The sequence below is a fragment of the Oryza sativa genome, chromosome 3, assembly GCF_034140825.1.
Source record: "Oryza sativa Japonica Group chromosome 3, ASM3414082v1".
In the NCBI taxonomy this organism is placed as follows: domain Eukaryota; kingdom Viridiplantae; phylum Streptophyta; class Magnoliopsida; order Poales; family Poaceae; genus Oryza; species Oryza sativa.
Window position 1 is genome coordinate 10,998,398 of NC_089037.1, and position 15,620 is coordinate 11,014,017.

General features: G+C 42.3%; 2 protein-coding genes across 3 annotated transcripts; one reads left to right on the top strand and one right to left on the bottom strand.

Moving 5' to 3' along the window:
• The first annotated feature begins 4,418 nt into the window (after positions 1 to 4,418).
• On the top strand, positions 4,419 to 7,010 carry LOC4332611 (protein trichome birefringence-like 6). The gene is made up of 5 exons (XM_015775488.3): positions 4,419 to 5,559; positions 5,651 to 5,843; positions 5,929 to 6,119; positions 6,281 to 6,439; positions 6,523 to 7,010. The coding sequence occupies exons 1-5, from the start codon at positions 4,541 to 4,543 to the stop codon at positions 6,851 to 6,853; spliced, it is 1,893 nt and encodes a 630-aa protein (XP_015630974.1). The 5' UTR covers positions 4,419 to 4,540; the 3' UTR covers positions 6,854 to 7,010.
• A 344-nt stretch (positions 7,011 to 7,354) lies between these two features.
• Positions 7,355 to 14,753, bottom strand: LOC4332612 (histone-lysine N-methyltransferase EZ1-like). 2 transcript variants are annotated; one of them, XM_015775487.3, is made up of 17 exons: positions 14,592 to 14,753; positions 14,394 to 14,504; positions 13,935 to 14,272; positions 13,197 to 13,360; positions 12,494 to 12,578; positions 12,238 to 12,375; positions 12,071 to 12,118; positions 11,848 to 11,919; positions 10,493 to 11,142; positions 10,254 to 10,404; positions 9,002 to 9,219; positions 8,650 to 8,781; positions 8,376 to 8,466; positions 8,238 to 8,285; positions 8,021 to 8,149; positions 7,852 to 7,929; positions 7,355 to 7,777 (listed from the first exon to the last, which is right to left on the bottom strand). In XM_015775487.3, the coding sequence occupies exons 4-17, from the start codon at positions 13,343 to 13,345 to the stop codon at positions 7,589 to 7,591; spliced, it is 2,178 nt and encodes a 725-aa protein (XP_015630973.1). In that variant the 5' UTR covers positions 13,346 to 13,360; positions 13,935 to 14,272; positions 14,394 to 14,504; positions 14,592 to 14,753; the 3' UTR covers positions 7,355 to 7,588. The 2 variants fall into 2 exon arrangements, with proteins under 2 accessions (XP_015630973.1, NP_001404538.1); NM_001417609.1 differs by having other exon boundaries at positions 13,197 to 13,355; positions 14,592 to 14,700.
• Between the last annotated feature and the right edge of the window lie 867 nt (positions 14,754 to 15,620).

Here is a 15,620-nt window from a genome sequence, read left to right on the forward strand (position 1 = left end):
CTATTGATGGAAGAACTCATGCAGCAGCAGCAATAGCTCGCCTTTTACAGTGCCGGCCAATTAACCAACCTCTTTCAGATACTATTAACCGGTCAGGTGCTGTCCTTGCTCTAGCTGGGCTTTTGGAAGCTGCGAATGGTGAAGCTGCCGCAACATCAGAAGTTGTTGATGCGCTGGTGCTATTATCAAAACTACCAAAGGTGTCAAGTGGGCATACCAAAGCTCCATGGACAGTTCTTGCAGAAAATCCCCACACCATACTTCCTCTTGTGTCATGTGTAGCGGATGCAGCACCTTCATTGCAAGACAAGGCCATAGAAGTTTTATCGAGGCTCTGTTCTGATCAACATGATATTGTGGGTGGTTTGGTTTCAGAAATCCCAGGCTGCATATCATCAGTTGCACGGCGAGTCATTGGGTCCAACATGCTTAAAGTTAAAGTTGGTGGATGTTCTCTTCTTGTTTGTGCAGCGAAAGAGCATTGTCAGAAGCAGATAGAGATTCTCAGTGACTCAAGCTTATACATTCAACTAATCCATTCTCTAGTCAGTATGATTCATATGACAAACTTGCCTTCTGAAAATGGGAGTGGTGAAAACATATCAGACATTAAAATTTCTAGACACTCCAAAGAAAATAACAACAGCGATGAAACTGTGTGCCGCACTGCTGTAATCTCAGGTAACATGATTCCGCTATGGCTGCTTGCTGTTTTTGCACGCCATGACAGCAAAACAAGGGCTGAAATTCTAGAAGCTGGAGCAGTCGAAATGCTTATGGAGAAGATTTCTCAAAATGCATTCCTATATGTGGTACGTGAATGCTAGTATCTCTTGTGCACTTTAGTATTTTAACATCATGCTAGTTCTAAAATAAACGTAGGCAGCGTAGTTCCGTTAATTATTCTTTTGGTTTATCTGATTTCTCTTTTGTAATGAGAATTGGAACCAGGGTTTTCATTGTTTTAAGGAAAAGAAAACTTTATGTCAATTTGGTAGTTATGCATAAAGTCTAGGCAACAGTCGCATATAGAAAGCAGTGGGGAGCTAGATTGAACAGGTTGTTGGAGAACCCAGCTAAGAGACCAGGTTAAAGTTTATTGCTAGAGTGAATAATTTAACTCCTCAAAGGATTCCATCCCTTTGCCACCATCAGAGCCCTATAACAAATTTATACTTTTCCATTGAATAGTCGTTTGTTAATGCGTATTGTTGAATTCTTGGGGTTGATGTGAATAGATTGAAGTCTCAAGGATTAATATAGTCCTTGTGCACAATCATCACCTGTGCATTTACACAGTAAGTGTGTTCAATCATCCTTCTTTTGTATCTATTCTCGATCCATTTATCTCTAGTTCTATCTGTTACTTTGGTATTGAAGCTTTTTGCTTCTAGTCAGCAGAGAGCTAGAGACCCATCGTCTATCTTGCACTAGCAACCCTGCTGTAGTTGCTACACATTCTTTGATGCCACAAGTAGGGTATCTGGAACAAAACATTTGTCCCAGTGTTGGGGTTGGTTTCCTGAACACAAACTCAAATATTCAATAACAATATTCTTATAATCACATCAAGTTTAAATTGCAACAAATAACAACATATAGGAAACAGGAATGCTGTGCATTCCTGTTGTTCTAGTTCAGTATTCAGAATATTGGACTTTGTGTGATTCCGTAAATTCTTCATTCTCATGTGATAATATCTAATTTTGACTGTAGATATCTACTCAGATATTTTTTTTAACTTTGTTGCTTTTTACATACTATTTATATATCTTGCCAAATTCTTTTGATAGCTGCGATTGCTTAAATGTATGATCATATTTTCAGCGTGAAGAAGATAGCACTGCATGGGTCTGTGCCTTACTTCTTGCTTTGCTATTTCAAGAAAGGGAGATAAATCGATCTAATGCAGCATTGCACTCAATTCCTGTGCTCTCAAACTTGTTCAGGTCAGATGAACAAGCATACAGATACAGGTACTTTGCTGCACAAGCTTTGGCAAGTCTGGTTTGCAACGGTAGCAGAGGAACTCTTCTTGCTGTTGCTAATTCTGGGGCGGCCACTGGACTTATTTCTTTGCTTGGATGTGCTGAGGTTGATATAGCTGATCTTTTGGAATTATCAGAGGAGTTCATGTTGGTTCCTAATCCTGATCAAATTACACTGGAGAGACTTTTTAGAGTTGATGATATCAGGGTTGGCGCAACTTCCAGAAAATCTATTCCTCATATTCAGTGATAGCATGTTTATCTTTGTCTCTTGCTGATTAGGGTTGCATTATTTTAATTAACATATGTCCTGTACATAAGAGATACTAGTATGTATCTAAAAAAAGGAGATATGTAATAATACTGGATGGTATGTTTATCTTTGCCTCTTGCTGATAAGGGTTGCATTGTTTTGATTAACAACATATTTCCTATATAGAAGAGATATATAATAATGCTGAAACTCATTAGCTCTTTATATTAAAAGGATATATTTCTTAGAAGAGTGAAGAGAGCTTGTCTAAGCATGGAAGCAGGGTTAAGGCCAAAAATGGCATTGGAAGAGAGCTTGTCTATGCATGGAACCAGGGTTGAGGCCGTGATGTAGCATGTAGGCTGACAACCTTGACATGTTAAATGAAGGTTGTGCCAAAGTGGCGGATGCTACGACGAAGCAAACTATATTAAAATTAATAAAGTTGTAGCAGTAGAAAGATAATCTGAGGTAATACTGTATTTGTTTTTTTTTTACACATGATAACTCAACTATAATCAAAGGATGTGGCTGGCTATTTATTCTTCAGATGGCTTCGATTGAACTTTTGGCTCTGGGAAGGATGTATGCCGTTGGAAAGCAGAAACATACATCAGGAATGGCTTGCAGCTTGCTGACAAATACTTAGCTTGAATGCTTGAATCAGTGATAACCAAAAGAGTATTATAGTCACGGCAGTATTTGATAATGCAAATCAAATAATGAAAAGACAATATATGTTTCAGTAAAGGATATTGATTTAAGACATGCAAAAGAAGTAATGAGAAGAAGAGTTGTATATTTTGTTGTAAATACATCCTCTTATAAATATTTGATGTTTACTCTCCGGCAAGGTTTACGAAAAAATCAAACTTGTTAGACTGGCTTGATAACAAAAATGTTTGGTTTTGATTTTTTGGCAAGTTTAAAAATTCAAACTGACTTTAAATTTTTGACAAAATTCAACCATATTTTACCCGAAGTCAATGGTTTTTGCAGTAATCGGTTGGGTCGTTCATGGTGCATACTTACCAGAAAAAGATTCATACTTATCTATCTTGATTTCTTGAGGAATAACTCAACCATTCTTTTTGGTATGGATATGCATTGTCCTCGTATAGTGTATATTGAATTGATTAGATATAATTTTAAGTTATATTATCTTGAATAAATAATTTTAAGTTATATTATAATAATTTTTTATATATGACCTTGGACTAAAAGCTTAAATGGACAGATTCTAGGAACATTATTTTCATTGCAGTCGAATTTTAATAACTTATTAAGAAAAATGTTATGACACCTCCGTTAGTACGGTATATTACTAGTAATTTAGGTGATGCTTCTGGAGACCGAAGCGTGCCGTGTGTCCGGTGCTACATCCATGATACGCTTCAATGATTCCATCAGAAAGTTCAGAATCATAAACCAAATATATTTCCGATTTCCGAAGGCACTTTCAGTTAGCTGTTCATTTGTGGTCCTTATTAGTGGGTGCAATCGTACTTGATACAAACAATTTACAATTGCTAACTTCTAGTACAGTCATCCTCTTTTTTATTATATAAAACAAAAGGAAAGAACAATGGTCAAGGCAAGTCAAGGGCTCAGAACGGAAGCAAGTGCGGTTTCCGTTGCACTGACGCCACTCACTCCACAACACAACACCGGAAAGTGCGTCCCGTGCTGCCGTTTCCGTTGCAGTTAGAGCAGCTACAATAATAGGCTATTAGAGCAAGTTTAATAGTAGCCCACTACTAGCTCCAATTCATCTATAGTCAATCTAATAGTCAATTCATACAATAGTTGCTTACTATACTATTAATATATGTTCCACCTGTCATATACACATTGTATCTTAGAGTTCGCGCTGCAACTGGCTACAGATTTGTAGCCCGCTGCTCTTCTCTCTCATCCTTTATCTCATTAAAATATGTTTACAGCTGGCTAATAGCTGCTATTGTACCTGCTCTAAGCCAGCTATAAACATATTTTAAAAAGATAAAACAAAAGAGATAAGAGCAACATGCTACAGATCTATAGTCAGGTGAAACCAGATATTAATACTAGTATAATAAACAACTATTGTATAAATTAGCTATTACATTAGTTATAGATGATTTGGAGATAATAATTGACTATACTAGTATTAAACTTGTTATTAACGCCAGCTTCGTATTCTCTCCTGCCTCGCCACGCCTCGCTGCCGCCTTAATTACCTCACCTACGCGGCTCGCTCGGCGTCATCGCCGCCGCCGTCCGCCGCGGCGCCGCTACGGTAGCCGTAGGCCGCGCAGGAATGGACAGGCAGAGGAGCAGTGGCTCGTCGTCCACCTCGCACTACGGCGTCGTGAGCCCCAAGGGCCTCATCCTCCTCTCCTTCGCCTCCTCCTCCCTCCTCTTCTCCTTCCTCTTCTCCCTCTTCGCCCTCCGCTTCGGCCGCCCGCTCCACCTCCCCTTCGTCGCCTCCTCCTCCCTCGCCGGGAACGCCTCCGCCATTGCGCGGGGCCCGGTTCTTGCTGCAGGTGGTGGGGGCCGCTCCACGAGCGGCGCGGCGGTGGATGTTCTTCCGGGCAGGGGCAGGAGCGGGAGCTTGGGGGAAGCAGCCCGCCGCTCGGATGCCGGAGGTTTTCCGTCCGCGGGAGGCGTGGGTTCCGCAATGGAGGTGAAAGAGGCGGCACTGGGAAGCGAAAACGGCGGAGCTCCTGCCAATGGTGATTCCGGTTCGGCCATGGGGGCGGAAGGAGCTCCTGCTGGAGGTGGGGATGGCAACTCCGCAGAAGGCGAGAATACCACCAAAGAAGTTGCCGATTCGGCGATGGAGACGAACCTACTTGTTAGCAATGCATCCGCTTCGCAAGAAGCAGCCGCTCCAGCAGAGGAACCGAAGAAACCCAAGTCTGTGCAAGATGTCGATTCCTCCATGGGAGATTCAGACCTCGGGTCGAACGGTGAATTCTTGCAGGGAGAAAGTGGAAATTCCTCTGCAGGAGCACATACTTCTCAACGAGTGGATCAAGGGGAACATTCAGCTCATTCGACAGTGAGGAACAGCTCTGGAGCAGCTCCACTCAGTTCAAGCAAGCAAAAGACTGACCTGGTTCAGGAAACGGTGGATAGCAAGGTGGATGCGGCGAGAAGCGATGCGGCACTATGCAATGTCTATGATGGAAGGTGGGTGTTCGATGAGAGCTATCCACTTTACACGAGTGATTCTTGCCCGTTCATAGATGAAGGATTCAGCTGCGAAGCAAATGGAAGAATGGATGGAAGCTACAGGAAGTGGAGGTGGCAGCCAACTCATTGCAGTATACCGAGGTGCTGCGTTACGGTGCATTCGTGCAGTTTATCGATTGCTTAGGTTATTGAGCTCAACATTTGCTGACTTTGGAATGCAATGAAATTTTAGGTTTGATGCTAGGAAAATGCTTGAGATGTTGCGAGGAAAACGGCTAGTGTTTGTCGGAGACTCCATTAACAGAAATCAGTGGGAATCCATGATGTGCTTGCTGAGAGGGGCAGTCTCAGATCCTGCAAGGATTCATGAAGCTCGAGGCCGCAGGATTACTAAGGAGAGAGGAGATTACAACTTCAAGTTTTTGGTTTGTATGATCTAATTTCTACTGTTGGAATATGTTCGGTGTTTGAATTCGGTACACAATATTTATCTCGGTAAGGTTGCCGCAGGATTACAATTGCAGTGTGGAGTACCATGTGACGCATTTCTTGGTGCATGAAGGCAAAGCAAGAATTGGCTCAAAGCGCACGAGGACACTATGGATCGATACTGTTGATCGCACCTCGTCAAAATGGAGAGGTGCTGATGTTCTTGTGTTCAACACTGCTCATTGGTGGTCGCATCACAAAACAAAAGCTGGGTGAGTGTTTATAAATAGGGGCAATAATGAATCATTCACCCCTTACCGTGGTACAACCAAATTGATCGGTAAATGCAGCTATTGACATTTTTTTTAGGCCATGTTATTATATAGATGTAGCAGCTTAATGATAGCCTCTTACAGCTGCATTTCATTTTCAGAGTGAACTACTATCAAGAAGGTGATCATGTATATCCCCATCTCGATGCTTCCACAGCTTACCTTAAAGCACTAACCACATGGGCATCATGGGTCGACCATTACATCAATCCAAGGAAAACTCGAGTGTTCTTCCGAAGCTCATCCCCGTCGCATTTCAGGTTTGCTTCCTCATCTGTTCAATTGTAGCACTAGAAACTTGATGCGGTAACATAGCAACTTATTGTCTTATCCATGAGTTCAGCGGCGGGGAGTGGAATTCAGGGGGACACTGCAGAGAGAGCACACTGCCTCTCAGTGACACTCGTGTAAGGCCGGTGCCTGAGATAAACATGATCTTGGAGCAAGTAGCACAGCAAATGAAGACTTCTGTGACAATTCTGAACATTACCAATCTATCTGGGCTCAGGATAGATGGGCATCCATCTGTGTATGGGAGGAAGGCAGTGGTAGGTTTGACAGCATCGAGCGTTCAGGATTGCAGCCACTGGTGCCTTCCTGGAGTGCCAGATACATGGAATGAGCTGCTGTTCTACCATCTGGTATCCTCACAACAAAAGGGTGTAACAAGCTAGATACATGGAATGAGCTGCTGTTCTACCATCTGGTATCCTCACAACAAAAGGGTCTATATACAATTTTGAGAACAGGGTCGTTTCGACATTCCAATCTGTAATTATGTAATTTGATTCATTGATTGTGAAAAGAGCGAGCAATCATGGTCCTACTCAAGTGCATCTCTTCTCCAGCAGATGCATTCGTTTCACACCACTAGCTTTCACCAGCAAGAGCATGCAATTTTTCAAGGTCTGAACTGATCAGATAAACTACAAGAATACAATAATAGCTGGAAAATAAAATACACCCATTCAGAATATAAAGATTCATATGCCTAATATTGTACTCCCTCTGTTCCATATTATAAGGGATTTTGGGTGGATCCATATTATAAGGGATTTTGGGTGGATGTGACATATCCCATATTATAAGGGATTTTGGGTAGATGTGACATATTCTAGTAGTTACCCAAAATTCCTTATAATATGGAGACGGAGGGAGTAGAATCAATGTCAGAGTACAGGCAAAACTATACATAGCATAAATTCCAAACTTTGTACAAATAAACTTACAGTGCCTTATTTTTCTTTTATTCGCATACTCGATATCTCAGTTTATTTACCAAGGAACTAAGGAATATAGAATATGCTTATTATGCCAACGATTGGCCGTATAATGGACTAGGATTGAACTATGTGTTTCAATGACGGTATAATTTACAGTTGATATTATCATCTGGAGCTGCTGTTGGACTATCTAGCAACTTTGTGCGCTCGGTGGTGAGAGACAGATGCTTCATCCTTTTTTGACCCTTCCGGTCTCCTAGCCCAAGCTGGGGCTTGGTCAGGTCCATAGCGGTAATCATAAAAGAGTTCCTCGCTAGCCTCAATGCGGTCCTTTGCATAGATACCAACTCGATGATCGCCAGCCACCAACATAACCTGGACGGGCAGACGGAATCAGAACGAGAAAGGCAACAGAGCATGATGAATATTCAGTAAAAATAAGTCATTACCTTCGCATAGCAGTTAGGATTCGACGAGTGATTTGCAAACTTCAGTTTATCCCCCTTGCGATAAGCATCCAGTACATACTGCAAGAACACATCAAATAAAGGTTACCTGTTTCACTTTTAACAAACCCAGGACACTCCAACTGGCCAGAAATGAAGACCTAGTTCACACCTGCTCATTTAAATCAAATAGGAACGATGAATTTGCTCGATCATATATTTTGCCACGCTTATCTGCTTCTCTATGAGAAATCAATTCGCCAGTGTATTCACCAAGGTAATCATTTCTATTTACTGGGTTCTACATGTTGCAAGAAAGAAAGAAAAAAAAGGAATTAGCCAAAATGCAAAATGCATCATATCCAAAGGTGCTTTTTCATTGATCTAACCTTAATGAATGCACCCCAACCCGCAACATCAGATTTTCCAAGCAATATCTGATCCATGATCAACAAACAACGCAGTTAAGATAGTACAGCACAATGATGTGGAAAGATAAACAAGCAATACAAGACTAGAGCTCTCACACGTTGTTGTTGTTTTAAGAGGAGTTTCATGTTTCCACACTGATAGCCATCACCTCTTGCCAGTGGCTCACCTAGTGAGCCATCTCCGCAGCTGAAGAGAATAAACGCCATGCGTGTAACGTGTAATTAATTAAACAAAATAAATCTGAATAAATTAGCACATGATAGCCAATCAATATTTTTGTTAGTTTCTGTTAAAAGACTATCCCAAAGCATGGGTATTGCCTTGAATACGAGGGCAAGAGGGTCCTTAAGTGCACAACATGCTGATTACCTCACCCAGCAGTTTCTGCAAACATCTGGATCACATTCACGACTGGCAGCAAAACACGGGCACTGTCTGCTTCTGCATTGACTTTTTGCGCAATGACATCCTCTAAACCTATTTTTGCAGCTCTTTGAGCACCTGTTGATGATAATAATTAAAACAAGTGAGCGTCAAGCTTTTGCTTTACACTAACATGATCATAAAACAGAAATGCACAAGTGAATTGACACCGTATTTAATTTGATTTCTTTATCAAACAGCTCAACACAGGTTCATACAAGTATTTCTATAAGAGAAGTAAAGGAAAAATCAGATTTCTACTCAACAAAAAGGGAAAATAAAAAATTTCTTGACATACCCGCAGTACTTCTCGCAACAAGTTCCATTTTCCACACAGGCGCAATCTTTGCCACACATTTGCTGACACCCACATGGGTTATACTGAGTGTACCATTGCTTTCCATCACCGATTCTTTTTCTTACAGTTGGATGCCCTGCAGACTTCCAAGTGTATTTGAGCTTTCGAGCTCGGCCCTTACGACGACAGATTCTTGTCCTTGCCACCAAATCTTGCTCCTGCAAAGAGATGAGTAAATAATTGTGTCACTGGAGTAACAATAATGATTGAAACTGGGACAACAATTAGGTTACTGGAGTAAAAATAGCAGTTGTAAATGAAGCCAAAATATGTTTGTGTTTTGGCTTTTAACTGTGCAGTAGCACTGAGATTATCTTAACTAAACTGTGAAGGCACAAGGCAGGAAAACTGGTTTTTCGATTGTAAACAGTAGTAACAAGTAACAGGCTTGATTTCAAATGGAAAACGGTGGCATGCACTCATATACTAGCCATAGATCAATTTGTTTTCTGTAAATACTATGAAATACTCCCTCCATCTACTTTTGATAGTCATATTTCATCTTGGCACACAGACCAAGGATAAGTAATTCTACTTATCATCTATTGAAACATGCTACTAGTCATTCCTCGTAAACAAGCGATTCATTAATATTTACATTTCTCGATGCCCATGTAGCCAATCTTGTGTGGAAGAATGGAGAGTCACGCATTAAATCCGAGAAAGTCATTAAGAGGATATGTTGTTGGATTGAAATATGCCTATCAAAAATAAATTTTTCAGATTTGAAAATATGACTATCAAAAGTAGATGGAGGGAGTATTGAATTGTCAGTTTTTCTCCTTTTTGTACATTGTTATAGATGGTGTGCTTAGAAGCAAAAAAGGAAGGCAAACCTATAGGACCGGTGGAATTTGTCTATACTTCACAATAAAATATAATTTCCCCTAACCACCTAATATATGAAAACATGAGACAACCTACAATTCTAGCACTAGCCAGTTTTAGGAACAATACGCTTGTTTCCAAAAAAAGAACCATGTCCATCTTTATTGTGGGTGCCGAAAGAAATTTAATATAATATAACGACTACAGAACTAAATATCAGGAGGATGAACAACAACCAAATACAGCCACTATAATGCAGACGTGCTGAAAACATTCAGAAAAAAATAACTACCAAAGTTATAGATTCTTTTGACTTCTTTGATCTGGATAAAAGCATAACCTAACGAGGCCAGTCAATACGTACCATGTAACCTTGTTCAGCCTCTGCAAAGTCACCTAAAATGGATTTACCAGATAGAGGTCTCTTTGCCATTGCCGCACCATTGTTGTACATGTAGCTGGCCACTTCCATGCAGGTCTTCAGGCCAGACAATAGGTTTCTAGCTATGAGACAACTGTGGCATACCATTATGAACTTAAAATTAAATTACGTTTTTCAATAAACAATATTTTCAAATAGCATGGGAAATATAAAAGAATTACCTGTTTTTCCCAAATATCTCAATTCCCTTCAAGTACAAATCTCTCTCTAAAGCACTCCAATGAGAAATAGAGTGCTCCTTGTTGGAGATGAACAAATTATTATTATTATCTCGTAATGTATTTTCAGTAGTGTTAGTTGTGCTTCCAGCACACATATCTTTGGTAGAAATTTTCTTGTTAGGGTCATCCAGACTTGGAAGTTGATCAACTGCAGATTCTATGGAATCTGGACATGTCTCACCAATTTCTGGAACAGATTGCTTGTTCAGTACACTCATTGCAAAAGGAAACGGTGAGCTATATATCTTCTGCCTTTTATCAGGTGAATGATCGTTAGACTTGGAGGCATGCTTTGAAATCTTACGCCTGCCTAAAGTTCTTAGGGGCATGTCAGGGGACACATTTTCAGTTTCAGAAGCATCTCCAGGAGGTGGTGTCACACTTTTGTCAGCATATTCAGAATTAGTTATTTTTGATCTGCTGGTTTCAACAATAGAAGTGGATTTGATGTTATCTTCATCTCTGTTTGAATCTTCTGATTCAGACAATATGGTAGCACTAACTTTGAGTGAGGAAGATCTTGAATCCATATTATATGTTGTACAAGCATTTCGGTCATCATTGCACGTATCTTGATATACTTCTCTCCTCTGTGAATTTTTTAATCAAAATCAGTCTTAGCAACAATGCAGCAATTGCTGCAATTCTCAGAATAATTCATAGGCTCGCTTCAATAGACAAATAAACTAAAGAAGTTGCATCAATCAAACCCATTAAAAGGGTCAATGAAAATGTTGATAAGCATACGGACTAAAAGTTACATCAGATAGCATGGCCGAATGGGAGTGAAGGAGTTTAGGAGAAAAATGAGACCATAGTTTAAAAAGTACTTCCCACAGAAGCCATGGTGTTAGCTCTGATGCCACTTGTACGATCCATAGTTCATAACAGTGTATGTACTGTATGGAGGGTCTACTTTTGGGTCCTGAAGTCCAACAAGCAAGACAACAGATCTAATAGTATATCTTCAACATAAAGTTAATTAGATTTTTCATTAGAAAAATAATATACTCCTAATTTATTGCTTTAATATTGTAGAAGTATATGTAGGTCTGGTCAAGGCTCACACCCGGTTAACCAAAGCCTAGGCTATGAAATTTCTTTGAACAACACTGCTGGGATGGCAAAACTTATATTAACTACACATCTTGGCGAAGTTTTTTTAATACAATCTCAATATTCCACACCAGTGAAACTTAGATTCCCACAGGGGGGGACTGGCAAATTATGCAAATTCAGGAATCATAAACAACTTTATTAATTGATATAACTGCAAAACTTGAGGGGGCACATACTCGAAGGTAGCACTGATCGCCACACGGTCTCTTGTTTTCATCAAGTTCATGACCATATGGTTGCTTCTCGCTCTGGTAAGCAAAAGGTTAGTAGTTAGCGGTATTTTTTTAATTTCACTTTGGACCAAATGGCAGGACAACAGCCTCCATTCATTGATAGGATGAGCAAAGTAGAAAGATCAAAACTTTACAAGAGTCCAACAGGAAATAACTTATGACTTACAGGGAATACCAAGTTCTGGGAGCACCCATGGAGACGGCAATCAAAAACCTGAATAAATAGATATCAACAAGTAATTCAGACCTTGCGAATGTAGTTGAACAAAGGGGTTTAAAACATGGAATTCAAAAAAGAACTGTAAGCAACAGAATGCCAGAAGTATAATATACCAAACATCTCCGACAGAAGAGATTATCAAAAGAATCTAAAGCCACATCCATGGTCTTGTCAAGAAAAAGTTGCAAATCTGTCTTGTAAGAAGATTGAGACTGCTTCTCATATTTCTCAAAAAGAACTTCTGATCTTTCCTAGTATTTTGATCGGAATAAGAGTCATGATCACATTGTAGGATAATAAAAAACAGCTGCAGAGTTAAAAAAAATAGTAATGACGAACTAAAATGTTCATAAAAGAGAAATGGGCAACCTCAATTTCTGAAGGAGTTGCATCAACAAACTGGCAGAGGACATTTAAAACCTCTCGACTTAACCCATGATCTTGAGTAGCTTTCCTGTATAGTTAAGCAAGATCAGATAGACATAAATTTACATATAAAAATGTTTATTTATTCTGAAGGTAGCGGATAGTATTGGGATGATTACCGATTTTTACCAGTATAATTTATAATAGAAATTGTTATTCTGATTATATTGTGTAAAAGGTAAATAAAAGAAGGGTGCCCTTGGGTTACAGATTATTGTCACAACTGGAAGTGTAAAGTCAAACCAGCCAGTATTTCACCAATAATGCATTGGTTAAATTAAAATGGCATCCGTTGATCCATCCTAAAAAGATGATTTAATACAACACATTACCTTCCACCTACATTTCAGAATTAACAGGGTACATGAAGGTTGGAAGCTCTTAGAGTATGCACGATCCTTAAGGTAGAAAACAGGTGGATTAATCATGCAGACTGAGTAAAACAACTGCACAGCGCAACTAACTTTGCACGGATGGTTTGTTATGTTAATGTAAGTTCATGGCTCTGGGCCTTCTTCCATGTTTAACTTAGATCTGAATCATTTTATTGAAAAGAAAATGCAACAGAAAGATATCATGATTGGGAAAAATCACAGCATATTCAATGAAAAAAAAAGAGAGAATTCTTGAATGTCCAGGTTTTTACCATATTAGCTGATCTTCTCCTTCTGTGAAAACATGTTTCTCTTCCTCTGGCTCTGGAACATCATCGTCACTTTCACTGCAGATCAGAGCCTCATTGACAATTGGGTCGTAGTAAATTCTCCTCCTACCAACTGACTGATCATCGGCCATTCTTTGGTTTCTGCGCTGTGTTGTTTAAACCAGAGTAAAATATCGAATACAACAGGGATCAAGTATTCTTTGTTACACCAATGCAGCACGTATATGAGAAAATAAATACCACTTTGGAATTAATCAAGCAAATAAACTGAAGATAAGTAGCATGACACATCGTTCAAGTAGCTGAATCTTTTCAAACTGACCATCATCCTAACACAAACTAGTGCTCTCGCTCATCAGCAAACATAAAAACACATGAACACCACTACCTGAGTGTAATGTTTGAGCTAACACTTATATTCCAAATATTTCTACTAGTCCCAAGTTTGCAATATCTGTCTGAAAATGTTGTCTGGTTTCTATGGCTTGTATGGGTAAATAGTTCAATTTTGCTTCATGCATCATAAGTGAATTTTGAGTAGTATATTTTCCACAATATCATATCTAGGTGCATTACATGGCATACCCTACTTTTTATTTAAGAAGTATTACATGGCAATATACCAACTTCTCCTGAACTCTTGTAAAACTTAAACTGCAAGTTCAAGAACCTAGCGACAAGTGATCTGATTGGAACAATGAGCGTGTAGAAGCATTATACTTGTCCAGGAAGATCCACGTGGTGTAGGGCGGAATCTTGTCGACCACAGGCAGCTTCACAAGCTGCACGACGGTCCTATGCGAGGCGCCGCTACCACCAGAGCTCGAGAGCACGAGCGTCCCGGCGACCAGATTCTCCTCCTGCACATGCACCAACTCCCTCTCCCCCGGCCCGCTCGCCGAGTCCCACCCCACGAACCTGCGGTGCCCCTCCGCCGCGCCCCGCGACAGCGCGTTGCCGCCCTCGGCGCCCCGCGACGCCACCTCCGCCGCCGCGGCGACGTCGAACAGAGCGCACGTGTGCACCTGCAGCGCCTTCCTGTTCGCCTCCACCCTCTCCTGCTCAAAAACCACAAACCAAACCAATCCACGCCAGATTGAGCAAAATCCAACCGACTACTCACACTTCCCCCTGCGAGCTGAAACTGTAGAGATGCGTGATCGGCGGGCGGGCGCTTGCCTTGATCGCGGCGAGGCGGGTGGATTGGACCTGACGCTTCAGCTGCGCCAGCTTCCCGTGCAGCGCGACGAGGCCGGCCGCGTCCTTGCCCGACGGCCCTTGATCCGGCCGCTGCACAGCGAGGCCGATCAGATTGGGGAAGGAGATCGGAGTGGGGAATCGGGCGCGGGGAGTCGAGACTGAGGCGAGGGCGCGCACCTTGGGGCGTTGGGAAGAGGAATCGGAGGCCTTGGACGAGGACGACGCCATGGCGGTGCGGGTGCGGTGGCGCGAGCGGCGCCAGCGTCCGGAGCTCTGCTTCCCCCACACGCGGAGGGTTTTTTTTTTCTGATTTTTCTCTCTCCTTCGGGGCTAAGAGACAAAGGATGGAAAGGGTTTCTCTCTCTACCTAATACTGCCGACGCCACGTATTCCTACCCCCTCCCCCTTCCCAATCTGTTTCCAATCGGATGAGACCCCGCCGGCGCCGCCTCCTCCCGCTATCCGCCGCGCCGCTCTTCGCCGGCGCCCTCCGCCTCATCGCGCTTTCCTTCACACTGCGCTACCTCGACCAGATCCTCGCCGTGTCCCTCGCCTCCGTACACTACCCTCTCGACCCCCGCCCCGGAAACCTCAGCTCCCTCCTCCTCCGACCTCCGCTACGCGTCCCTCCCTCCCACCCACCTCCTCCGCCGCCCCGATCGCTTTCTCCGCTGCCGCCTTCTCTTCCGCTTGCCTCGACTACTTCTCCTTCGCCTTCGCCGCCACCTCGCTCATTGCTCTCATGGCGGCGGCGTGTCGTCTCCAACCGACTCCGCAGCCCGCGCGCGGCGCGCTGCACGCGCGGGTTACGCCGCCGACACGTTCGTGGCGTCCGCATTGGCCAAGCTGTAGCCTGTACGCTTCATGCTGTCCAGAGGTGACCACGCACGCAAGGTGTTCGACACTGTGCAGTCGCCGGATACCGTTATGTGGAACACGCTGATGGCCGGCCGGGCTTCCTGGTTCGGAGGCCCTGGAGTCGTTCGTGAGGATGGCGAGTGCAGAGTCTGTTCGGTCTGACACAACCACGCTGGCAACGGTCTTACCAGCAACAGATATAACAATGGGGAATTGGGGAGGATGCCTCTTGCAGAGAAGAGAGGGTTGGCGGAGTATGAGCATGTTCTGAAGAGAGGGTTGGCGGAGTATGAGCATGTTCTGACCGGTTGATCTCGGTGTATACAGCGGGGATGTGGAATTCTGCAT